The sequence below is a fragment of the Physella acuta genome, unplaced genomic scaffold (genome assembly GCF_028476545.2).
Source record: "Physella acuta isolate Inbredline_101_S28 unplaced genomic scaffold, ASM2847654v3 ptg000879l, whole genome shotgun sequence".
Classification (NCBI taxonomy): domain Eukaryota; kingdom Metazoa; phylum Mollusca; class Gastropoda; family Physidae; genus Physella; species Physella acuta.
In genome coordinates this window covers 1-22,274 of record NW_026732396.1, presented here as the reverse complement: position 1 = coordinate 22,274, position 22,274 = coordinate 1, and the positions used below count along the sequence as shown (strand labels likewise).

General features: G+C 40.7%; 1 protein-coding gene across 1 annotated transcript in view; it reads left to right on the top strand.

Annotated features, from left to right (window-relative positions):
• LOC131952601 (substance-P receptor-like) overlaps nt 1-20,302 on the top strand; it is a gene marked incomplete at its 3' end in the record, with an annotated part of 80,739 nt that extends 60,437 nt beyond the window's left edge. The window contains exons 3-4 of the mRNA XM_059315347.1: nt 17,334-18,144; nt 20,065-20,302. Coding sequence (XP_059171330.1) covers nt 17,462-18,144; nt 20,065-20,302 — 921 coding nt within the window. The remainder of the gene's footprint in view (nt 1-17,333; nt 18,145-20,064) is intronic.
• Nucleotides 20,303-22,274: the final 1,972 nt, after the last annotated feature.

The window sequence follows — 22,274 nt, the reverse complement described above, 5'->3', positions numbered from 1 at the left end:
GGGTATTTAATTATTCTACCCGAGTCAGCTACAGTGAAGTAATCAACGGAACAGGAGACCTTCTTAGTTTATGCTGTTTATTAATGTGCTGAATGCCTGTTCTGCTGAGCGAGGCTTCCCCTAACCGCTAACGTCGGGAGCGCTTGTGCGAGAGAGAGAGAGACTAACTAACCTGCCTGTATTTATACCCCTGTCTTAACCCCCTAGCTGTTCCCACGGGACAATGAGCTCAGAACATGTGACCTAACAAATTATCCCCCCTGGCGCTAACAACCCTGGCTACTGGTCAGTATAAAGACTACTATTGTCCTGTCAGAGCGGTCAGTCTCCTTTGAACGCGTCACCTACTGTCCATCCCTACTGTGTACCCTGTAATTATCTAATGAATAGGTGTTTGTGGGATTCTGACCTAACATACTCCCCCATACCCAGAGCAAATTGGGCTTTGCACTATTTGCCTAAAACTAGTTACTAAACTACTATTTTAATTTTGCCTTCGCCCAGCAGATGATATATACATACAACTAAACAGTGTATACATACATTACAATATACATAATAATATATAATGCATATATATAAAAAAAATATTTAAGAAAAACAAAACAATCAAAGCTTAAAACAGAATCTACAACAGCAGTTAGCACATTTGATGGGAAAAAAATTTAAAAAAAAAAAAAAGAAATATATAGTCTATATATATATATGTTGCAACCAACGTTCAATAGCTCATGCACCCACTCATTCACGCAAAATTTAACTTTTTGGAGCCAAGTAGAACAATTATAAAATTTCAAGTGTGCTTGCATACTTTTTGTTTCTATTGCTATTAGTGATAACACATAGCGAGTCTAGCACTCACGCTTTCAAAATCCACCCCCTAGTACTCATTCTCTCTATTCCCTTGATAGCATGTCCGCTACTATATTATCTTTTCCTGGTATATGCTCTATAGTAAACTTAAATTCTTGTAACAATAGAGACCATCGAGTTAATCTAGAGTTGCTGTAACTACAGTTATTTAAATACTTCAAAGCTCGTTGGTCCGTTTGGAGTGTAAAGTGTACGTTGTTTAAGTACAGTGCTAACTTCCCCACTGCCCAGATAATGGCCAAACATTCCCTCTCAATTGTTGAGTACCTCGTCTCTCGCGGTAGCAACTTCCTGCTGACATATTTGACGGGCCGCAGCACCCCCTCTTTAGCCTGCAGTAGCACTGCGCCGATGCCGCGTGCTGAGGCGTCCGTCCTGAGTATGAACGGTTGGGTAATATCGGGCAGGACAAGGACAGGCTCTGAGTTTAAGTGCTCCTGTATCAGCCCAAGAGCCCTGTTGCACTCCTCTGTCCAAGCAACTCTCTCTGGTTTATCCCCCGCCAAAAGATTAGTCAATACACCCTTAAGATTGCTAAAGTTGGGGATAAATGTAGACTTTTCTGAGGTGCCATTACTCCACTTCCCACTATATGACCGAGGAAACTTACCTGTTCAAATCCTAGTTCAATTTTTGACGGTTTTACAGTTAACCCCGCTTCCCTTAATCTCCTAAATACTGCCTCTAAGCTTTTAACGTGTTCCCCCCAGCTGTCACTATAAATGCATATGTCGTCAAAGAATGAGACCACGTTCTCTAAGCCCTTCAGAACTAAACGCATTAATCTGGCGAAGCTTGCGGGAGCGGTAGACAGACCAAAAGGGAGGTAATTAAAATGGTAAAGTCCCCAAGGTGTAGAGAATGCTGTAAGCTTCTTGCTTTTATCGTTGAGGGGTATTTGCCAGTAGCCTTTGGTCAGGTCTAATTTAGTGAAATATTTGGCACTATTCAACTTGGCAAATAGCTCCTCTTGGTCTGGGATAGGCTCAGCGTCATATATGGTGACGGCGTTCAGCCTGCGGTAGTCAACACAAAATCGGGCAGACCCATCTTTCTTTTTGACCAAAACTACCGGGGCGCTATAGTCTGAGTTTGACTTTTCTATAATCCCTAATCTTTCCATTTCTTCGATTTCTGCTCTCATTATTTCTCTGCGTGCGTAGGGAATAGAATAGGGTTTCATCCGAATGGGTTTAAAGTCACCCAACTCAATGTTGTGTTCAACTAAATTAGTTTTACCCGGTATATTACTGATAATATCTTTAAACTCATGGATCAGACGATGTAGGTCTGTGCGTTGCGACTCGGAGAGTTTTTCGTTAATTTGAATTGTGGTTAGGTCGGTGGGTTCTGTCACGTCAGGCGTTCTAATCCTAACCGGTGGGACACCTGGTTGCGGATCATTGCCCCACTCAGGCTCCTCTTCTTCTTCTTCGATAACACCCGATACGGCCGCTAGCACGGGATGTGTTTTGGACTTATCTGAATTATTCCTGTGGTGGTACAGTATTATCCGGTTTACGTGGAAGACTTTAGTCCTCTCACCGACTCTAACAACATAGTCTAGGTCTGAGATTTTGTTAACAACCTCGTAAGGCCCTGCCCATCTAAGCTCTAACTTGTTTAGCAGTTGAGGCTTTAGGACCAGCACATGGTCGCCAATTCTAATGTCTTTTACTTTAGTTGATTTGTCATAATACTCTTTGTATTTATCTTTACTTATTTCTGTCTTTCTTGTAGCGTACCTACACGCTGACTGTAATTTTTGTTTTAAGTCAAGTAAGTAGTCATATGCTAACCTAGTCTTACAGTCTGTAGTTCCTTCGCCTGTAAAAATGGACTTAAGTATGTTCATAGGTCCCCTAACTTTTCTACCGAACATGAGTTCGAAGGGTGAATAGCCAGTGATTTCATTTGGGACTTCCCTATAGGCGAACAGAGCTGCCGGTATAAATTCGTCCCAGTCTTCCTGTCTATCTGCTGTGATTTTTCTCAGCATTTCCTTGAAAGTACCATTCCATCTTTCAACTGCCCCATTTGACATGGCGTGGTACGCTGATGAATGCACCAGTTTAATACCTAGCAGCTTCGAAACCTTGTTGAAAATTTCTGACGTAAATCGGGACCCATTATCTGACAAGATAACTTCAGGGAATCCCATTCTAGTAAAAATTGAGACCAGAGCATCTTGAACCTCAGATGCAGTTATACTTTTGAGAGGTACCGCTTCAGGCCATCTTGTACATAGATCTATAGCCGTTAGGATAAACCCATTTCTCTTCTTTGTAAGCTTTAAAGGCCCTACAATATCAATGGCTAACTTGTCAAATGGTTGTCCAACCACTTGTGATTTACCTAGCGGCGCTTTATTGCCGATGTTCTTCTTGCCTTTCTGGCATGTGTCACAACTGTAGCAGTACTTTCTTATGTCTCCAGCTGCGCCTGGCCATCTAAACTCTGAGAAGATCCGGGCTTTTGTTCTAGCCAACCCCATGTGGCCGGCCATGGGTGTGTCGTGGCCTAGTTTTAACACAGTATCTCTAAGTGCTGATGGAACGACTAAACGAATTTGATCTTCCCCTCTAATGTGTCCGACGACTTTGAACAACAAGCCGTCTACAATTGTGCACTTCTTATCACCCTTTTTTGCAGACTTCCACCAATTTTTGAGGGTATCATCGTTGGACTGTTGTCTCCTAAATTCCTCAGCCGATACAGTTTTGCCTAGGATGTTATAAGTTTGTTTCCCATCTAGTTTGTTCTTATTTCTGGCTTGCCCTCTTGTTTCTACAGCAGCGATAATACCAAGGTCTTCGTTAGATGGAGGCTTGGCTCCCCCTACATTGCCGACTATAAGGTCTGCAGGGGGGTCATCTAAAAGGACGGCTAGAAACTCTCCAGTAAGATAAGGAGTTTCAATGCTCACCAACGCTCTAGGCACTCTCTTGCTGTCACCGTTGGCTGTCTTAATCGTCATCCTACCACGATTCCATCTACTTCTGTCCACTAACTGTTTCCTACACGCTATTACTACAGAGCCTGTGTCGCGCAAAACAGTAACTGTCTGATTGTCTAATTTTCCAGAGACGATAGGTAGTTTTCCCTTAAAACGTTTTTCCCACTGATCGCTAACTATGTTCCCTATTGGCAAGGTAAATTTCATTTGGTTGATACACTGTTCACAATCTTCGCACTCTCCACTAAACTCCGGGACTAGACATCTTTTGTTGTTTCTAAAACTGACCTTCTGTTTATTTCGGTTCTTATCCACCTTAGGTGATTTCTTACGCCCCTGTCGTTGTGTCCGTTCGGTATCGACATTACAATCAGCTGCTATATGGCCCCTTAAGCCGCATGAAAAACATTTAGTTTGTGGTCGAGGCGAGTTGTTATAAGTCCGAGTAGTTTGTCGAGATTGACCCTGTGACTGGACATAACTATCACTGTCTGAGTCAGAATTCTGTCTATGTTTTGTGAATTGTGATCGACGAGGACCAGAGTTGTCCCTAGGATGGTGTCTGTATATCGGTGATTTCGAGCTATGTGTGTTGTGTCTATAGCTGTGTCTGAAGTGCGGTGAATTTGATCTACTAAGACGTCGGTCATCTTTTAAGACTGATTGCATTGATTCTGCTATGGTAGCTATAAGCTCTGTCGGTGCATCTGGTGAGTCGCCTAGCTGTTTCGTCGGAAATATAGCGAAATAGTTGTCACACTGTTTCTCCACCTCGTCAACAGTCCTAGGGTTATGTATTAGAATGTGTTGTCTGATATCTTCACTTACTGTCCTTAAGATTTTATCTTTAAGAATCAGATCAAACAGACCGTCATAAGTTTTCTCTATCCCGCTTAGTTCGACCCATCTCTTCAAATAATGTCTAGTTCTCCTAATGTAGCTTCCTGGTTTGTCCTCAGAGTTGGGTTTGGATGAGTTAAACCTATTGCTGTAGCCTGACTCTGTCAGCCCAAAATGTTTCAGAACTTCTCGTTTTAATTTGGTGTAGTCTTCTTCTGCTCCTAGCTCAGTTAACCAGGCATCACAGCCTCTGTCTAACAGGACTTTCCTGAACTCATGGCACCAATATCTATGATCTAACCCTACCTCTCTAGCTTCTCTTTCAAAAATATCTATCACTACTTCCATGTCCATTGGACCACCGTTACTTTTTAAACCAATCAGCTTGAGACGTGGGACATATGATTTTGTTTGTTCAACTACCCGTTGGTTACACAAACTTTGTTGCTCCAGTTCGAGGGTTTTTAATTTAACCATTTCTTCTGATTCTATTCTCAGTTTTTCTAAATCTCTCTTAGCCTCTCGTTCGGCTAACTCTATCTTTAGTTTTGTTTCCTCTCTATGTTTTTCTTCTGCTTCTGCTAGTTTATTTTCAGCCCACTCTAATAGTTTACTCCCTTGGCAAATTTTATACTTCTGACCCAATGCCAAGTAATAGCCAAGCGACAATTTATCTTCACCGCTCATTGTCACAGTCACGGTGGGCGTGTCGGGTAGTTTCTATTGGTCGAAATGAAAGACGAACAATGTCAAGTAGTGGTCAGTGAAAGTCCAGGCACGCAACTAGGCGGAAGGGTTAATTGCGGTCCGTGTAGCGTGACCAGCGGGGGTGTACGTCTGACACGTCTTATTCGAATGTACGACCTATTGTAACTACAGCGGTTAAGGTTACGCCCACTACAACGCTAGCAGGTAACAACTGTTTGTGACGCTTACGCCGAGACTGCCGTGTATGCTTTATGTTAACGAAAAATTCCCAACTAGCCTACCTAGAAACCCCAGTAATGGCAACTCAGGAAGTTTACTTAACCTCTACGACTATAGAGAATTTCACGCGGGTATATCTAACCCCAATGGTAGAAGAAAACCAGAGTAAGTTGCTTGCCGAGAGCACCGCACGAGGGCTGATACAAAAGGCACTTACCCCAGAGTGTGATTGTAGGTCAGGAGTGCTGGTCCAATATATCAGCAGGCTGCTGCACCTTCACACGCTCACACACAAAATACACTTGGCTTCTGGGTTGGTAGACTAAAGGACATCAACGATGAGTTCGGTGGACATCAGCGTAGTCTTCACACGGCTCACTTCGTGACTTGCTAGACTCTGGCCAAGGAACACTTCGTATGGGAACGTTGTTTACGGACGTCTGTTGCAGGAACAGCTTCTAACACGGATAGCGTCTTGCGGGAACGGTTGTTACGGGAGCTCGTTGCACAGTACAGTTTAGTTTACAGGAACATCCAATACAGGAGCAGCTGGTACCAGAACAGTTTCGTACAGGATAGCTTGATACGAGGGCAGTAACAGTTCTTGCAGGAACAGCTTCTTACTGGAACAGCTTCTTACTGGTACAGCTTCTTACAGGAACAGCTTCTTACAGGAACAGCTTCTTACAGGAACAGCTTCTTACAGGAACAGCTTCTTACTGGTACAGCTTCTTACAGGAACAGCTTCTTACAGGAACAGTTGCAATAGCGACAACTTGTGCAGGAAAAATATCATGCGGGAAGCTTCGATCTTGTGAGAGGCCCTTATGTCCGATAGGACGAGTCCCCAGATGTTGCAGACCAGGACTACGACGTTGCCGTCCGGTTGCTTAGTCGCCGGCCGAATACGTTGCTGACACTGGCTCGGGCACTAGCCAATAAGGCCGTCGTTGTCTAGGGGTATTTAATTATTCTACCCGAGTCAGCTACAGTGAAGTAATCAACGGAACAGGAGACCTTCTTAGTTTATGCTGTTTATTAATGTGCTGAATGCCTGTTCTGCTGAGCGAGGCTTCCCCTAACCGCTAACGTCGGGAGCGCTTGTGCGAGAGAGAGAGAGACTAACTAACCTGCCTGTATTTATACCCCTGTCTTAACCCCCTAGCTGTTCCCACGGGACAATGAGCTCAGAACATGTGACCTAACAAATTATCCCCCCTGGCGCTAACAACCCTGGCTACTGGTCAGTATAAAGACTACTATTGTCCTGTCAGAGCGGTCAGTCTCCTTTGAACGCGTCACCTACTGTCCATCCCTACTGTGTACCCTGTAATTATCTAATGAATAGGTGTTTGTGGGATTCTGACCTAACAGCATTCTAATTAATTTTTTAAAAGGTTCACTTTTTGAAATAATTTTTATACATCAACTTTTTACAATAGATTGCGTGAGAATTTTTTCCGTTAAAAATTAAATATAAAAATAGTCTTAAGAAATAAAAAATACCCGAGGTGTCTTACATTTTTTATGCAATACTTTCAATTCTGAAATGAACAGGGTGTGCATGCACGTTAACCGGAGCGTCATTTACAATTACATCGGCACTCATTGCCTCCATCTAAAAAAGTGTCTGATGCGGGGAAATAAAAAAAAATGGATTCCCAAACTGAAGTTAGGAGACGAGAAAATGAGACCGCATTTAAATAATCTTTATCCGTACGTCGTGACTTGTCAGCCTGGCTTGACAAGGTAAGAAAAGAAAATCTCTCGCCGAACTAGCCATTGAGGGCCAAATTAGCGGAGGGGGACGACACGAATAACTTAAGAATCAGCTTCCAAAATTTGAAATGCAAATTTTTTCTTATTTAAAAAAATAATCCTACTCTGATACTTTTTTTTTTTTAAATTTAATTTTTATTTTAAATTTAATAACTTAAAAAGCATTCCCTCTCATGTCTTTGTTCGTTAAAGAATTCAAATTGAAGAATTGCATTCGTTAGTTTTTTTTTATCTTTTGCCAATAACATTGTTATTTTTTTTTTAAATAAAGGAAATCTTCTGGAAAAATAAAAAAAAAGCCCAGCGCTAATGCATCGAATAAAAAAAAACAGATAAAGAGATTATCTCTATTACACATCTTGTGTCTGAAGTTTGAACTGATTACAAAAAAAATAAAAAAAATCCTGCTCGATTTTTTTAATGAAAGGACTTTTTAAATTACGATCTTTTAAATTAAAGAGTTCATCTGTTCGTGGCTTATACTTATACACAGAGCAATTCAGTGGCCAGTTGGATGACCAATTTCACTTAAACTGACTTCTGGCATGCAGTTGTCTTAATGTGGAAGTTTCAAACATTGTTTGTCTTCCAAACGATATCAACCAAATTAATGCCGTTTTGCCGCAGTATGTAGCTATTACTATGAGATCTCCAGATATGATGTAGGCCTATTACCCCGAGGTCTCTAGGTATGTTGCCCAATTACCACGCGTTACTAGCTCTGTAGCCTTGTTGTATGACTTTCATGCTCTTTCGTTCTATTTTGTAAAAGTAAAGTTTATGAACCTGACGGTCTATGGGGCATCTAAAGAGTTAACCTGTGTATTTGAACTCGACATTTAAAGGGGTAGTGTGGTCAACATTATGCTCAGCCGCCTTTACTTTCCCTAACGTGAGTCAGGTACCCATCAGAGCTGTGTGGATTTATGCACGTTCTACTAACATGAACCCGAGATTCGAACTCGAGACTTTCGGGTTAGAAGCCGCATGATCTATCATCTGACCACACTGTTTCGGGTTACCTCTAGATTTCTAGTTCTAGTGAGTTTTCACGGGATTACCTCGAGATTTATAGTGAGTTTTCAGGGTATTACCGCGATATTTCTAGTTCTAGTGTAATCACGGGATTAACCCGATATTTCTAGTTCAGGTGTTAACGAGATTAACTCAAGATTTCTAGTACTAGAAAGTTATCATTGGATTGTCCCGAGATTTCGAGCACTGCTACCGCGACATACCCGTGAGTTTTTGTAGCTGAATCATATTAACTTGAGATTACCATCAGATGATGTGTGATGTTGTATCAAGCAGATTTTAGCTACAGTGTGGCACTGTGAAATTACCATCAAGTCATCATCACCTTTCTGATCTGTAACACCAACTTTGATAAGAGTGAACTGCCCTTTTCTTGTTTGATTCTTAAAACGACGCTTATCATAGATTTTTTTTTTATCCTTAAAAATATTTCTTTGGTATTAGGTCAATAAATTCCAGTTGAACTTTCCACTTTTAACAAATAAGTGTCATAGTTTACTAAATTACTTTCAATCAGCTTTTATTCTTCTATTGACAAACTGTTAAGTATACAGATAATGTTCAAACATGGGGACCCAGGGCTTGTAGTTCTAGCTTCCACTTACGTGCTCATAAATTGCTGGTAGCCGGGGGAGAGAATGTCTGGGTTAATCTGTATGCAATTTTCGCCTGCATTTTATTTCCTGCCTGATGTCGGGGCCAGTAATCGTTTTAGGATGTTCTTTGTGCAAGATGATTGGTGTTCTCGAACACCTCTTCCAGTTTATCAGGTTCAAATTTTTCTGTAGGGTGTTCTTTGTGTAAGATGATTGGTGTTCTCGAACACCTCTTCCTGTTATCAGGTTCAATTTTTCTGTAGGATGTTCTTTGTGTAAGATGATTTGTGTTCTATAACACCTCTGCCTATTATAAAAGTAAGTGTCTGTTAAAATATGTTCCTTATGTGAGGAGGTTGGTGCGTAAGGACACTATTAATAGTTACCAGGGCAAGTTTTACTAAACTGTGTTCTTTATGTAGGTTGGCTGGCGTGTGGGTGTACTTCTGCTAATGATTATGACGTCGTCACACAATCTTCATTTTATTAGCCCCACGTTTTTATGGCGTATATCCACACCTTCATTTTATCGTTGGTCGGTTGTAGTTGGTTACCACGGCCCTGAAGGAACCACAACCTGTTTGTTTACCTATAAGGATCAGACGAATTACCCAGCAGACGTGCGCATCCTTACCTCATCAAGGTGTTGAGGCGATGACGTAACGATAAACAGGGGCCAATGTGGGCTCAACAAATTTCATGTTCCGACAACTCGCGTTTCCGGAAACATGAGTTGAGGTCACGAGGCCAGGATGTTTACTGTTCCGTCTGCGCGGAACAAACGGAAGTGGGCGAATTTTTTTTTTTAATGAGGATTGAACAAAACGTTCACCTGGTGTAAGGGAATTGTTGGGTTGGAATAGAACGTTTAATTTTGATAGTAGTTTTATTTGTTACAATTAGGCTTTCCATCGTTATTCAGTTATTTATTATTATAGTACGCATTTTATTTCATAGTCTAATGCTTTTTTTTCTTCTTTAAGTTTACGTATAAGGCATTGTTGAGTATAGAGGTTTTATCCAGCCCTGACTCACTGCTGAACTTGACCTTGCAGGGTTAAAGAAAAAAAAAACAACATAATTTGGCACATTAAAATAATTTTTTTTAGTTTTTAGTCACTGGATACTGTCGAATCTTTTTTTCTTGTAAGTGAAACTTTTTTTTTTGATGGGGGGGGGGGGGGGTCTGGATTCAATCATTAAAGGTTAGTAGCAATTAGGCTTCTGACGGCATCCTTAATGGCAGCCGAGCCCCTAACTTACAATCCAACGTGTAGAGTATCTTAGAGTGTAAGTGTGTTGATGAATACATCACAGTTTAAATCATTTTTTTAAAAAAAAGATTAGATCTTATGAAATATTATATTATTTAATTAGGCGAGTTCTGGTTTCTAAATAATTTAGAGTGACTTCCCTTGAAAAAAAAAATCTATACAGACACCGAACACTGCGATATGCGCGGAGATATATTTAAAAACACGGCAAAAAAATATTCATCTAAAATAAGACATGTTAAATCAGCATATTATGTACTTCAGGCCATCTAAGTACTTTGTTTATTTGTGTACAGAGAATTAATGCCCCGCCATTTTTCTGTTGCTATTTTTGTTCAGTGCACGTGTTCTATGTTTACAGTGATTTCCCTTTGGAGTTGACCGCAATGGCGGAACCAGTGAACGAGTTCCTTTCACCATTGTTCCGTCGTCCTCGGCAGTGGGATTTTAAATGTCTTTTTCCCGTTTTGCGATGTTAAAATTTTAATCAGGTTTTTCATCACTAAATTAAGTTTCAAATTAAACTCTTGTTCTATTTCGCGGGTTAATTAACCGTGGAAAATTAGTTTTATAATTGGGGCTGGCATCCTGACAATGCCTTAAACTGATTTTGTATTATTTATGTGTGTTATTATTTAAGCAATATAATGTTCTTCTAACGCGCATGTGCAGTGTATGGCAGTAACACATTGTTGAAGATAACGTGGTACGTTGGGAAAGCGTACGATTACTACTTCAAAAGTCCCGAGTTCGGATCCTTCACAGATGAGGTTCGTTAGCTAGTGGACTATAACTCATCTAGGAGAAAAACTACACAATTAAACAGCTGCTGCCTTGCAGATTTTTCTGGGCTGGATAAAGGCTTTAGAAACAAATAAAGAAATGCAAGCTGGCTAAATTCGGAGTGAACGAGCCATATGGCGCATAACTAATTGACACGTAATACCTAATTGTGATGGAGGAGATCCTCTTTTTCTTCTTCTTCGTTCTTAATTTTTAGTGTTGGAAGGGATCGAGCCTTATCTGCCAGAGGGTTTGAACTCGAGACTTTTTTTCGAATTTAACAACAAGAGCTTTGCCGACTCGACCACGCCTCCATCACAATTAAGGATACGTGTCAACTGGTTATGCGCCATTGAGGCCATTGACTCCGATTTCAGCCTGCTTTTCTTTTTGGATTTGCTTCCATAGCCTTTGTCCAACCAAGAATAAAATCCTCTTCAATATCTCAATTAAGAACGAAGAATAATGTTAAGAGATATGTGAGGTTTAAAATTGACAGTTGGGATGTAAAAAAAATATTCCCCTAACAAAGCAACGAAGCCCACAAATTATCAACAAAGTAATTAGCAATAAAATATCAAATTACCCACCGTTAGTTTTTATTAGCATATAAATGGTTGCAGTAATGTCCGGGTTGATACGACCATACAACCCGAGGTAAGGTTGGCAAACTTGGTGCTTGGATTTGACCACGCCTTCCTTCATAATGGATGATTATAGATCGGTTGATTCAGCTATAAAACTACCTTCATAGGGAATTGTATATGTAGGTTTTTAGATTCGTATAACTACCATCAAATACTGTTTTGTCAATTTGTGGAGATCTGATGTTGGTTGAGGCGGTTGGGTTAGAGGGGGGGGGGGGGTCTGGTGCGAGTGTACCGCGCTATGCCCAGGGGGACGGGAGGGAGGGAGGTGGGTGGAGGTGGTGATAGCCCTGGATGCCGAGATACGGGGGAGGACGGGATGGAATCGATACTCGTTGGTTACTAAATGCCACGAGTGAAATCCGCTCCGGTAACACAATCACAGTTTAACCATTGACGTCTGGAAAGGGAGGTAATCACAGTAAGGTAAAGACTTGTTCTGTGGTGGGTGGCGGTGCTTAAGGCGCCGGTTGTGACTTTTACAAGTTTAGATATCAGGGTCTAATTTAAATTTAGTTTGCTGATTAAAATTAATGAGATCTTCGTAGCCTTGGCCTTTGTAATTAAGATGTTTAAAAATCGTATGTTTAAATGTTATCTAGGCTAATAACCATTATGTTTTATATCACAAATCCAGCGTAGATACTATTTCGATGTAATTTGATGTAACGCAAGTAAACAACTTTTTTTTTTTTTTTTTTACAATTAAGAATTCTGGAATGTACGAAGAATCTAAGATAAATAATGTGAGCAATTAGCCGCGCCAACGCAATGGTTTAGCTTTTGTACCCGATAACAATAATTTCAGGTTAAATTCGGGCTAAGTTTAGTTAAAGGGTTATTGTTACTGAGATGTAGTCTACAACAAAATAGAAAGCAGAGATGAAATGGGCTTTATGAACATATTTTTTTCTATAAGAATTGTGGACACATTAGAGTAAATTTAAAAACAGTTGAGTGTATAAATAAGACATATTGCTGTGTGTATGATTGTAGGCTGTTAGAATATTGCTGTATGTATGATTGCAGATTGAGTTAGGATATTGATGTGTATAATATTGCAAGCAGTGTTTTTTTCAGACCTTTTTATTTCTCCGGGTGGGGGTGGGACTTGAGAATTTCTGGGGTACGGACTAAGTTTTCCGGTGGGGACGGGGTGTATATTTATTATATTTTATTTTATTTCGTTGGGGGCGGATTGTGGGGGGGGGGGGGGGGGGGTCGTTGGACGTCCTTCGGCTGAAACAAATACTGATTGCATGCTATTAGAATATTGCTGAAATACTGTTCTCTCTAAAAATATTACTGTGTGTATGATTGCAGGCTGCTAGAATATCGCATTGTGTACGATTTCATGGAGTGTTATAATGCAGGTTCTGTCGAATACAATACTTTTACATCTCACTCAACAGCCGCGTTCCACGTAATTTCCGCTGACCCACTAAACTCGTGTTCTTCGTCATTTCCGCGGACACCTTGAACTTGTTTTTACTCTCATCACATCCGGCGTTCGATCATCGCTATTATCAAAGAATGTCTCGGCCAAGTTGTAATTAAATCTGTTTGCGCCGTCGCTGAAACAAAATCATTTTACCATTTTTAAACTCCAAAAAAATATAGCTCAAATATAGTTTCAAAACCCATCCTCTAGTTGTGTATAAGAATCTGCGTCGTCGCTGTATAAATATCGAAATTTATTCTTTACGCACTCTCTATTGATCAACCCCCACACAAATTGACGGTGTTGAAGGCTAATTACACGGCTGTAGTTTTAATCTGTAGCTATTACTGTTAGTTTATTTTGTTTTAAATCACCGCTAACCTTCTATCGTGTACACCATAATGTCATCCCCACCCCACACCCCCCCCCCCCCCCCCCCGGCATCTACTGTGTTATTATAGGTTGGTTGCTGGCTGTTTTCATTCATAAGTTAATGCCCCCGACCTTCCTCTGTCTTTTGGTGCCGCTACTTGTGTCGTGCGGACACTGATCTCATGGCATCAAGGATTGGTGAGCCTAACCCAGAACGTTGGTAAAATGTCAGTATTAGCAACACAGTGGGACACAGTCTTACAAAGCTGGCATTGCTTTACATGGTACACAAAAAACTTTGGGAGAGAAAACAACATTGCGAGAAATCCCCAAGGGAAGAAGAAACTGGGCTGGCCAAGGAAATCCTGGAGGAAGACAGTAGAAGATGAGGCAAGGGCTGCCGGGCTTACAAGGGTGCAAATAAAGAGAGCTGCTCAAAGGCGCGTCTGATGGAGAGATGTGGCTTCAGCCTTTTGCTCCTCGGGAACCACAAAGGAATAAATGAAGTGAAGTGAACCTTTTCGAACCTGGCGGTCTACATGGCAGAAGAAGTAGAGTTCACGTGTTTCCACGACCTCGATGTTTGAAGCGGTAGTGTGGCTCGTTTAATGTCCGTACGTCTAATTGGACGATAGAGCGCACGGCTACTAACCTGATAGTCTGGGATTCGGATCTCAGCTTCAATCCTTGCTCGACTCATGTTAGAGAAACCTATGGTGGCTGGACATAATGTTTAAGAACAGTCTACGAAGGATCTTGATACATTTTTGGTACTTGCTGATTAACAACATCTACATTTATATCGATGACCCCAAGTCATTAAACAAACTCCAATCATTATTCTAAACGTTACAACCTACTAACCTGGATACTAATTTTGACAAGTGTCGTTGATGCAAGCAATAAAAACATGTAGATTCTTCAAATCTTTAATAATACGTCCTCCGTCCTGTAATTTCTTAAAAAATTACGGTGAGAGATTTACTTAAAAGCTAATTATACATGTACTACTATAGAAGTGTCGTGTCTCGAAATACATTTTCCCTTTAAGAGTATGTCATCATTTGTTTCCCTTAGTATGACTAATCGCATTCTAAATGGAAACAATCGAAAATGTAGGATTAACATATTTCAATTTATCTTTCTTGGAGTATACTCGGACAAAAACAACGACGACTCCTTAGGTCAAGTTAAAAATATCCCTAACCTAACGCAATGGATTTTTTTTTGTGTGTGGAGGTAATCCCCTGAGCTTCCTCGCATCTGTTTGGCCTAGCAATTAGAGAACCGTATCCGTGGTGGTTCAATCCAACAGGTATAATTAAAGGTAGCTAATAACGTGAGCGCACCCTTTTTTTTTTTTAAAAAACCCTGGGTTTTAGGCTTCAGGCCAAGTTCTCTTTTTGCCTCCCCCCCCCCTCCCATACACTATATTGGAGTTCTTAGAATAGACGTCGTTAGCTGAATGGTTTCTCGGCATATTTCAACATTCCTGTACCTTCTGCAAACATGAAGAGAGGTGAACATTTTTCCTAGGCTTCAGGAGTGAGTAGTTGGTGTAATGGTAAGGCTCACTAGAAGTGGGGCCTACCCCGTCTAATTTTAATACAGAGCAGCGTGTAGCCAAAGTTAAAATATAAAGAGTAACGTGTGGCTAAAAATTAAAATATACAGAGAAACGTGTGGACAGTGTGGACAAAGAGTAACATATAAAGAGGAACGTGTGGCCAAAATAAAAATATATAAGGCAGCATGTGGCCAAAATTAAATTATAATGCGTAAGCTGCTCTGTAGTAGATGAGAGGGGGGGGGGGACCTGATACTGTAAATTTACTTATTTTAAAGATAAAAAAAAAAACTACATAATTATATGAAGAATAAAAAAACTACATTATTATAAAAACGTAACTGACTTGGCAGTGATCTTAAAACTGGAAAGTTCACTAGCTGGAAAATGAAAAAAAACGTATTTTTTAAGGATGACGTTTACAAATCTGCCCTGCTTAAAACAGTTACAATATCTCGTGATTTACTTCATTCTCCGGTTTACTTGTACCAGTACCCTATAAGGTCCCATAATGCACTTGATTCCCAATATTTTCACAACTTTGATAGTCCAGCCTCCCATAATGCACTTGATTCCCAATATTTTCACAGCTTTGACAGTCCAGCCTCCCATAATGCACTTGATTCCCAATATTTTCACAGCTTTGACAGTCCAGCCTCCCATAATGCACTTGATTCTCAATATTTCCACAGCCGTGATAGTCCAGCATCCCACGAAACAACCCGCACTCATTGTTTATCCTCACAAGTTGTGAAATCTCCTCTTTAACCCCCTACTATCTAGAACGTTATTACCCAACCCAATTTAATTAAGGGAAACTAAATAACATTATCTAATCTCTCTCTCCCACCCTTCACTATCTTTTATTTTATTTGAAACTCCAACATTCGAAGCTGCGCCCTGCACTAAAAACATCCGTATGCAATCCGTAACCATGTAGAAATTATACTGGGATTAGTTCCCGTATTAGAAATAAACAAAATAAAATGTCTATCCGCATGGCTGCCGTCATTGTTTGTTATTTTAACGGCGTGAGATGTCTGCCCTGGATACTGTATCTACATGAGATAAGCTTTGTTGTGTGGGGAGGAGGATCTGTTAGGCCAGTGTTTGAAAGCTTGACTTAACAAAACACATCGGGATGTTTGGTTTACGGCTAAACCCTAACCCGATAACCCAATGGAGAAATGCTAAATGTGACTGTTTATATTGACGCCCTGTAATGGTGAGATCCGGTTAGATTGGGAAATAATTTTCTCCATTTCCTAGACGTGAGCGAAAATTGGACGAGGATTCGTTTTAAACGCCGTTTATTTATAATGCATTCTGCCTTGTCTATACTCAGGGTATTTTTTTTATACAACCGCATACACGGAAAAGCAAACGTTAAAAGGATTTCGGAAATGCTATTCAGAAGCGAAAAAAAAAACATTCTATATTTAGAAAGCTAAAAATAACTTTTTTTTTTTTTGACAAGAGAATTGTTGCTTATAATAGCACATGCCCATTACTAGAGGGAACTCTTGATTATTATCTCCCTTGTAATGTGTTGCGTGTAATCAAAATGCCAGTCGTATAATAGAATCATGAAGTCTCCATGAATTGTTGTTGGTATTTTAAAAACGGGGAAGTGCCTGATACTATAAATAACTTTACGGGTAAATTAGATTGCTCAACGTTTCAGGGTGTGACACAATACGTGCTTAAACTGTCCCAAGCCTAAACAAACCATTGTGGTTTTTTAACGAATACTTTAACATCAGTCGCATAGTCTCGTCTTTTCCTTTCCTTTCGATTTGATTAGATATGTTTGTTGAGAAGGTAAGCTTTCAAGCTTAACTTTTCTGTCTCAGTAATATCTATTCCTCGTAAAACATGCTATCGTGGGTTTTTAAGTAGCTAAAATATTATATGTTTATACATATTTCTGCTACCAGATCATGTGATGATTTTATTGATCAGGGGCGTCGGCTCTATAGGTCAGGGATTGTGGCGTGGACCCCCACCCATCTAGTAAAAATACCGAAAAGCTGTTAGTATTGAAGAATGATAAAAATCTTTGTCATTAAATAAGTATTTACTTAATGGTGTCTTCTGGTTATCAAACGGTTTACCCCATTCATGAACATCAGCCCTCCCTCCTTCTTTTCAAAAAAACATCTACATATAATAGTGAGTGATTTTGTGTTTTAATTAACCATTACATTTTTTTTTAATCGACCATAAAACTTTGCCTGTTTCAGTGCCTCATGAGGTGCTGCTAGCATGACCACAATGGACACGCTCCACTGCGCATGCCAGGTCTCCCACGGCGGGGTCACCTCCTACAGACCACCTGACCACCTCCAACTTCCCTGAAAACAAAACTACGATGACGTCGTTCCTCCCCGTGGAAGAACGCATCGTCCTCGTCATGCCTGACGATCTCCCCTTCAACGCCAGCCTGCTCGGCCACAACGACACCAACAGCAGCAGCGGCAACAGCACGGAGGAAATCATCGACTACAGCTGGAGTTTCGAGTTCTCCGTCATCCTCGCCAGCATCCTCTCCGTCGCCGCCTTCTGCATCATCGTCGGCAACTGCATGGTCCTGATGGTTATAGTCCGCCACAGAGGGATGCGAACCCGGACTAATCTCTTCCTGGTCAACCTCGCTGTCGCCGATCTTTTCGTCGGTCTTTTCGTTGTACCTTTCACTATAACCACGTTAGTAGAAAACAAATGGATCTTCGGAGACGGGATTGTATGTAAATTCAACGGGTGGATGAACAGCTTCTGTTTAATTAGCTCCATCCATACGCTGATGTATATAAGTATACACAAGTATTATTCCATAGTTCGGCCGCTGAGCAACCCGCTCAAGTTGAGTTACATCATAGGCATGATGGCGGCGGCCTGGGTGTGGGCGGGGGTGTGCTCCACCATGAACATCATGGGGCTGAAGGTGGAGTACAAGCCCGGGACGTCGCAGTGCGGCCCCAGGTACCCGGATGACGTGCAGAGTTTTATCATACACGGGATCCTGCAGGTCACCGTTATACTGATACCTCTCATGTAAGTATTGGTTGGCTCTTGATTGGCTTGCTTTTGATTGGTTGGCCCTTGATTAACTGCCTATTGATTGGCTGGCCCTTGATTGGCTAGCTTTTGATTGGCTAGCTATTGATTGGTTGGTCCTTAGTTGGATTAAATTCAAATGCAATTAATCCAGTTTTTGTTGTCATCTAATTGGTCCAATGTATTTTTGCTTTAAGAGAATGAATTCCATTTTTGCTTGATTAAGGTGATGGTTATTTTTTTTGTTTTCGTTTTTGATAGTTATAGTATGATTCATATTTTTAAAAATTGTGTTTGTCCAGATTTTTATTGTCACATGACTGGCCCAAATGTTTGTTCTGGTATAATTTAGTTTACTTTAAAAAAAACTTATTCCTTTGTGGCCCCTGAGTAAAGGGCTGCAGCCTTATCTCTCCAACGGACTTTGTTTTGGGCAGCTCTCTTTATTTGCGTCCACGTAAGACCAGCAGCCCTTGCCTATTCTTCTACTGTTCTTCTTCTTAGTCGGCTTTCTTTCCTCTTTCCCTAAGGATTCCAGCAGAGGCGTAGCTAGGGGGGGGGGTGTGGACCGCACCGGGTGACACGATTTAGGGGGGGTGACACCAAGGCAAAAAATAGCAAAATATATAGAGAAAAACTTAAGGAGGGGGTGCAAATCAAATCGAAAGTTTGAGGGAGGGGGGGTGCAAATCGAAAGTTTGAAAGTTTGTCCCCGAGAAGGGTCGCTACGCCTCTGGGGGGGGGGGGGTGACACCATTAAGTGCCGCACCGGGTGACACCCGACCTCGCTACGCCACTGGATTCCAGTCGAATGCTTTCCTCGCGATATTGTCCTCTCCCCCTTCTCTTGGGTGTGCCCTATCCATTCCCATTTCTAGGCCTTAATGGCCTGTATATTGACTGTTGTTTGGTGTGTTGTTTTTATTGGGTATTTTGTCTCGAGGATCTGTTGTAAACATCTGAATGCAGCCCGTATCTCTTTTGGTCGTTTCCCAGGTTTACTTTTAGTTTGTTATACAGATGTGGTCTCACGTATTTAGCTCATTTTTTAATTTGTTGTAATACGATTGGCGACTGTGACTGGATTTAAATAACTCTAGTTCTTAGAAAACATGATCACGATTTTTTTCTGAATACAAAATAGATGTTTCGTAAATGAATGGAAAAATATCTTTTAGCGATACGTTTTTAGTTGTATTTAAACCTGCATCACCTTACCAGGTGTTTATATTACACCTCTTATGTTATATTTTTACCCAGCATCCTGTTATGTTTCTACTTAAAAAACAAATTATTTAGCAATTGCCTTTCAGTTTTCTGAGTTCAAAGGTAAAGCCTAACTCGTAAGTTTGCTTAAAAAACATTTGAAAATATGAAGAAATCTTTACAATTTTCGTTTAGGCTAGGTGGTAATTTTAACGCAGGTTTTTTTAACTGAAAGTATTGCTTATTTATTCTGAACCTCATCCTTACATTAAATCTAACCATAAGCCTAATAAATCCAGTCTAATCTAATCCGAACGCTGTCACCGTTTGCTTCTACTGGATTCCCTGTCTCCATGTTTTTACCCAGAACTTTTTTCTTCATTTTTTTTTAACCCAGAATCCTCGTTTTCATTTTTTTACCCAGAATCCTCGTGTTCATTTTTCACCCAGAATCCTCGTGTTCATTTTTCACCCAGAATCCTCGTCTTCATTTTTTACCCAGAATCCTCGTCTTCATTTTTTACCCAGAATTCTTATGTTCATTTTTTTACCCAGAATCCTCGTGTTTATTTTTTACCCAGAATCCTTGTGTTTATTTTACCCAGAATCCTCGTGTTTATATTTTACCCAGAATCCTCGTGTTTATATTTTACCCAGAATCCTCTTGTTTATTTTTTTACCCAGAATCCTCGTGTTTATATTTTTACCCAGAATCCTCGTCTTCTGCTACACCCGGATGTTCCAGGAGATCAAAAAACACTCGGATCGTCTCCGCACCAACTCGACCGTGGCGGAGGACCTGATCCTCACCCAGCAGAAGAAGGTGGCCGTGACCTTGCTCATCGTCCTGGCCACGTTCGTCATCATGGCCCTCCCGTACCACGCCTACGCCAACTACACCACCATCATCAAAGACAAGAAACACTTTTCCAGTTACCTCAACCCTATAGTAAGTTTCTTCATTATGTTTATGTGGGGTTTTAATTTAATGTTCTTGTTGGTTGTCGTTCTTAATTGTATCTATATCGGAAAATCAAAGTCGTGAACATTTTTTTTGATTGAGGTGTATTGGGGCCAGAATGTAGACTGCTTTTGATCGTATAATTAGCATTCTTAAAGGACGAGTTATGTATAGGGTTCTAATGAATATTATCTATAAGATAGAAAATTTATTGTAATTCTACCTTTAAATAAAAAAAAATGCCGATGAAAATACAAGAATATATATTAACAATAATCTACTAGGTAATACATGTCTAGGGAAAAAAGGTAATGTTATAGTTATATGAAAAATTTTCCCACGCATCGTGTATACTTACTCGCTGAAAGATTTTTTTTTCAATGTCATCTATCTTTTAATGCCACTTATATGGTAATGTCACAAGCAAGTAAATATCACCCCCCTCCCCCAATAATAATAGTACGCTTGTTACATCCGTTCTTAAAAGCAAGCGCATCCTTAACTAGCGTCAGACTATGTGTTAGTTAATGGTGGACATCGATGGAGATGCGGACAAACCTACGTCTGGGACCCCCGACCCCCCCCCCCCCATCTTCCCTTCTGAATCTTATTCCTATTCCACATCTGTCAGCTTTATAGCCAGTTTAATTCTTTCATCTTTGTCATTGTCCTCTGTCCACACCCATATCGCTAAGGCAAAGCTAAACAATTTAGCTACGCTCTGTACTTTCTGGCATAAACATCTGGTTTCTTCGACAGTGAATATCCGGACTGTTCTTATTGGCGTTTGAAATTGGCATTGCCGAGTTCGATTACCGTGGAGTTGTGATGGGGGGGGGGGGATTTATGTACTTAAAGAGTTAAATTACAATTACAAACCGGGTTAACAGTTGACTAGATGATTTGTATTCAAAGAGCGGACGGCGGGTAGCTTTGAACGTTAATGACTGTTAACGTTTTTAACAGGGGGTGGTGGTAATGGGGGGAGGGTAATTGGGGAGGGGCTGATCTGAGTTTTTTAGGTACGGTAAGATGGCGCAGAACATCCAAGGTCACGAAAACAAAATTTAAATGTTTGCCAGCTCATTATGTGCACATGTCGTTTTTTTTGTCCTATTTTATTGTGATTATTGATTATTTTACTTTCTCGTGAAGTAGGACGTTTCGTGGGTTTTCCATGTCTCATTTAGTATAATACGAGGGCATTTGAGTGGTGCTCAGTGTTTCTTCCAGACTTTTTTCTCCCGGGGGGGGGGGGGGGGGGGGGGAGGGGGGTGAGCATTTGGAATTTTCGAGGGGGGGGGGCGTACTAAAATTTCCCGGGGGCGCACACTGGAAAAAGTATAGATTTTCTATATAAATTCCATTTCGTTCAGAAGGGGGGGGGGGGCTCATAAGAGATGCCTGGAAGAAGCTCTGGTGGTGCTACATATTTCGCTTATAAAACAACCATGTTTGGTAGTTTTAGTACAAGCGGACACAGCCATCTTGTTACTCTAACCTAAGTCAAGCCACTATTCTCACGCGAACACAACCACCAAACTGTGCTTCATCAGTGTACACTGAGCTCAACCCAAACGGTTGAACATCCATCCAAATATACCACTAGCCACAATACTAACTAGTGGGACGGCGTGGTCGAATGGTAGCGCGTTTGGTTCTCGAGTTCGAATCTGTGTACGGACTTGTGACTGTAGTGTGTCCCTGAGTTCACTCCAGTTCTTACGGGTACCTGACATACTTTGGGGAAAGTCAAGTCGGCTGGACAAAGTGCTGACCACACCATCACTTCATTTGCCAAGTTCAAGAAGCTCATGCACTCTGTATGCCCAAAGGGATTACTTGGTCTATAATTAAATCTTTACACTTTTTTTACGCTTTTTAAAAATTGTTTTTACAGCTAGGTATACGATACAAATATACATTTTTCTTAGAAGATATTTGTTATTTTTAAATTGCT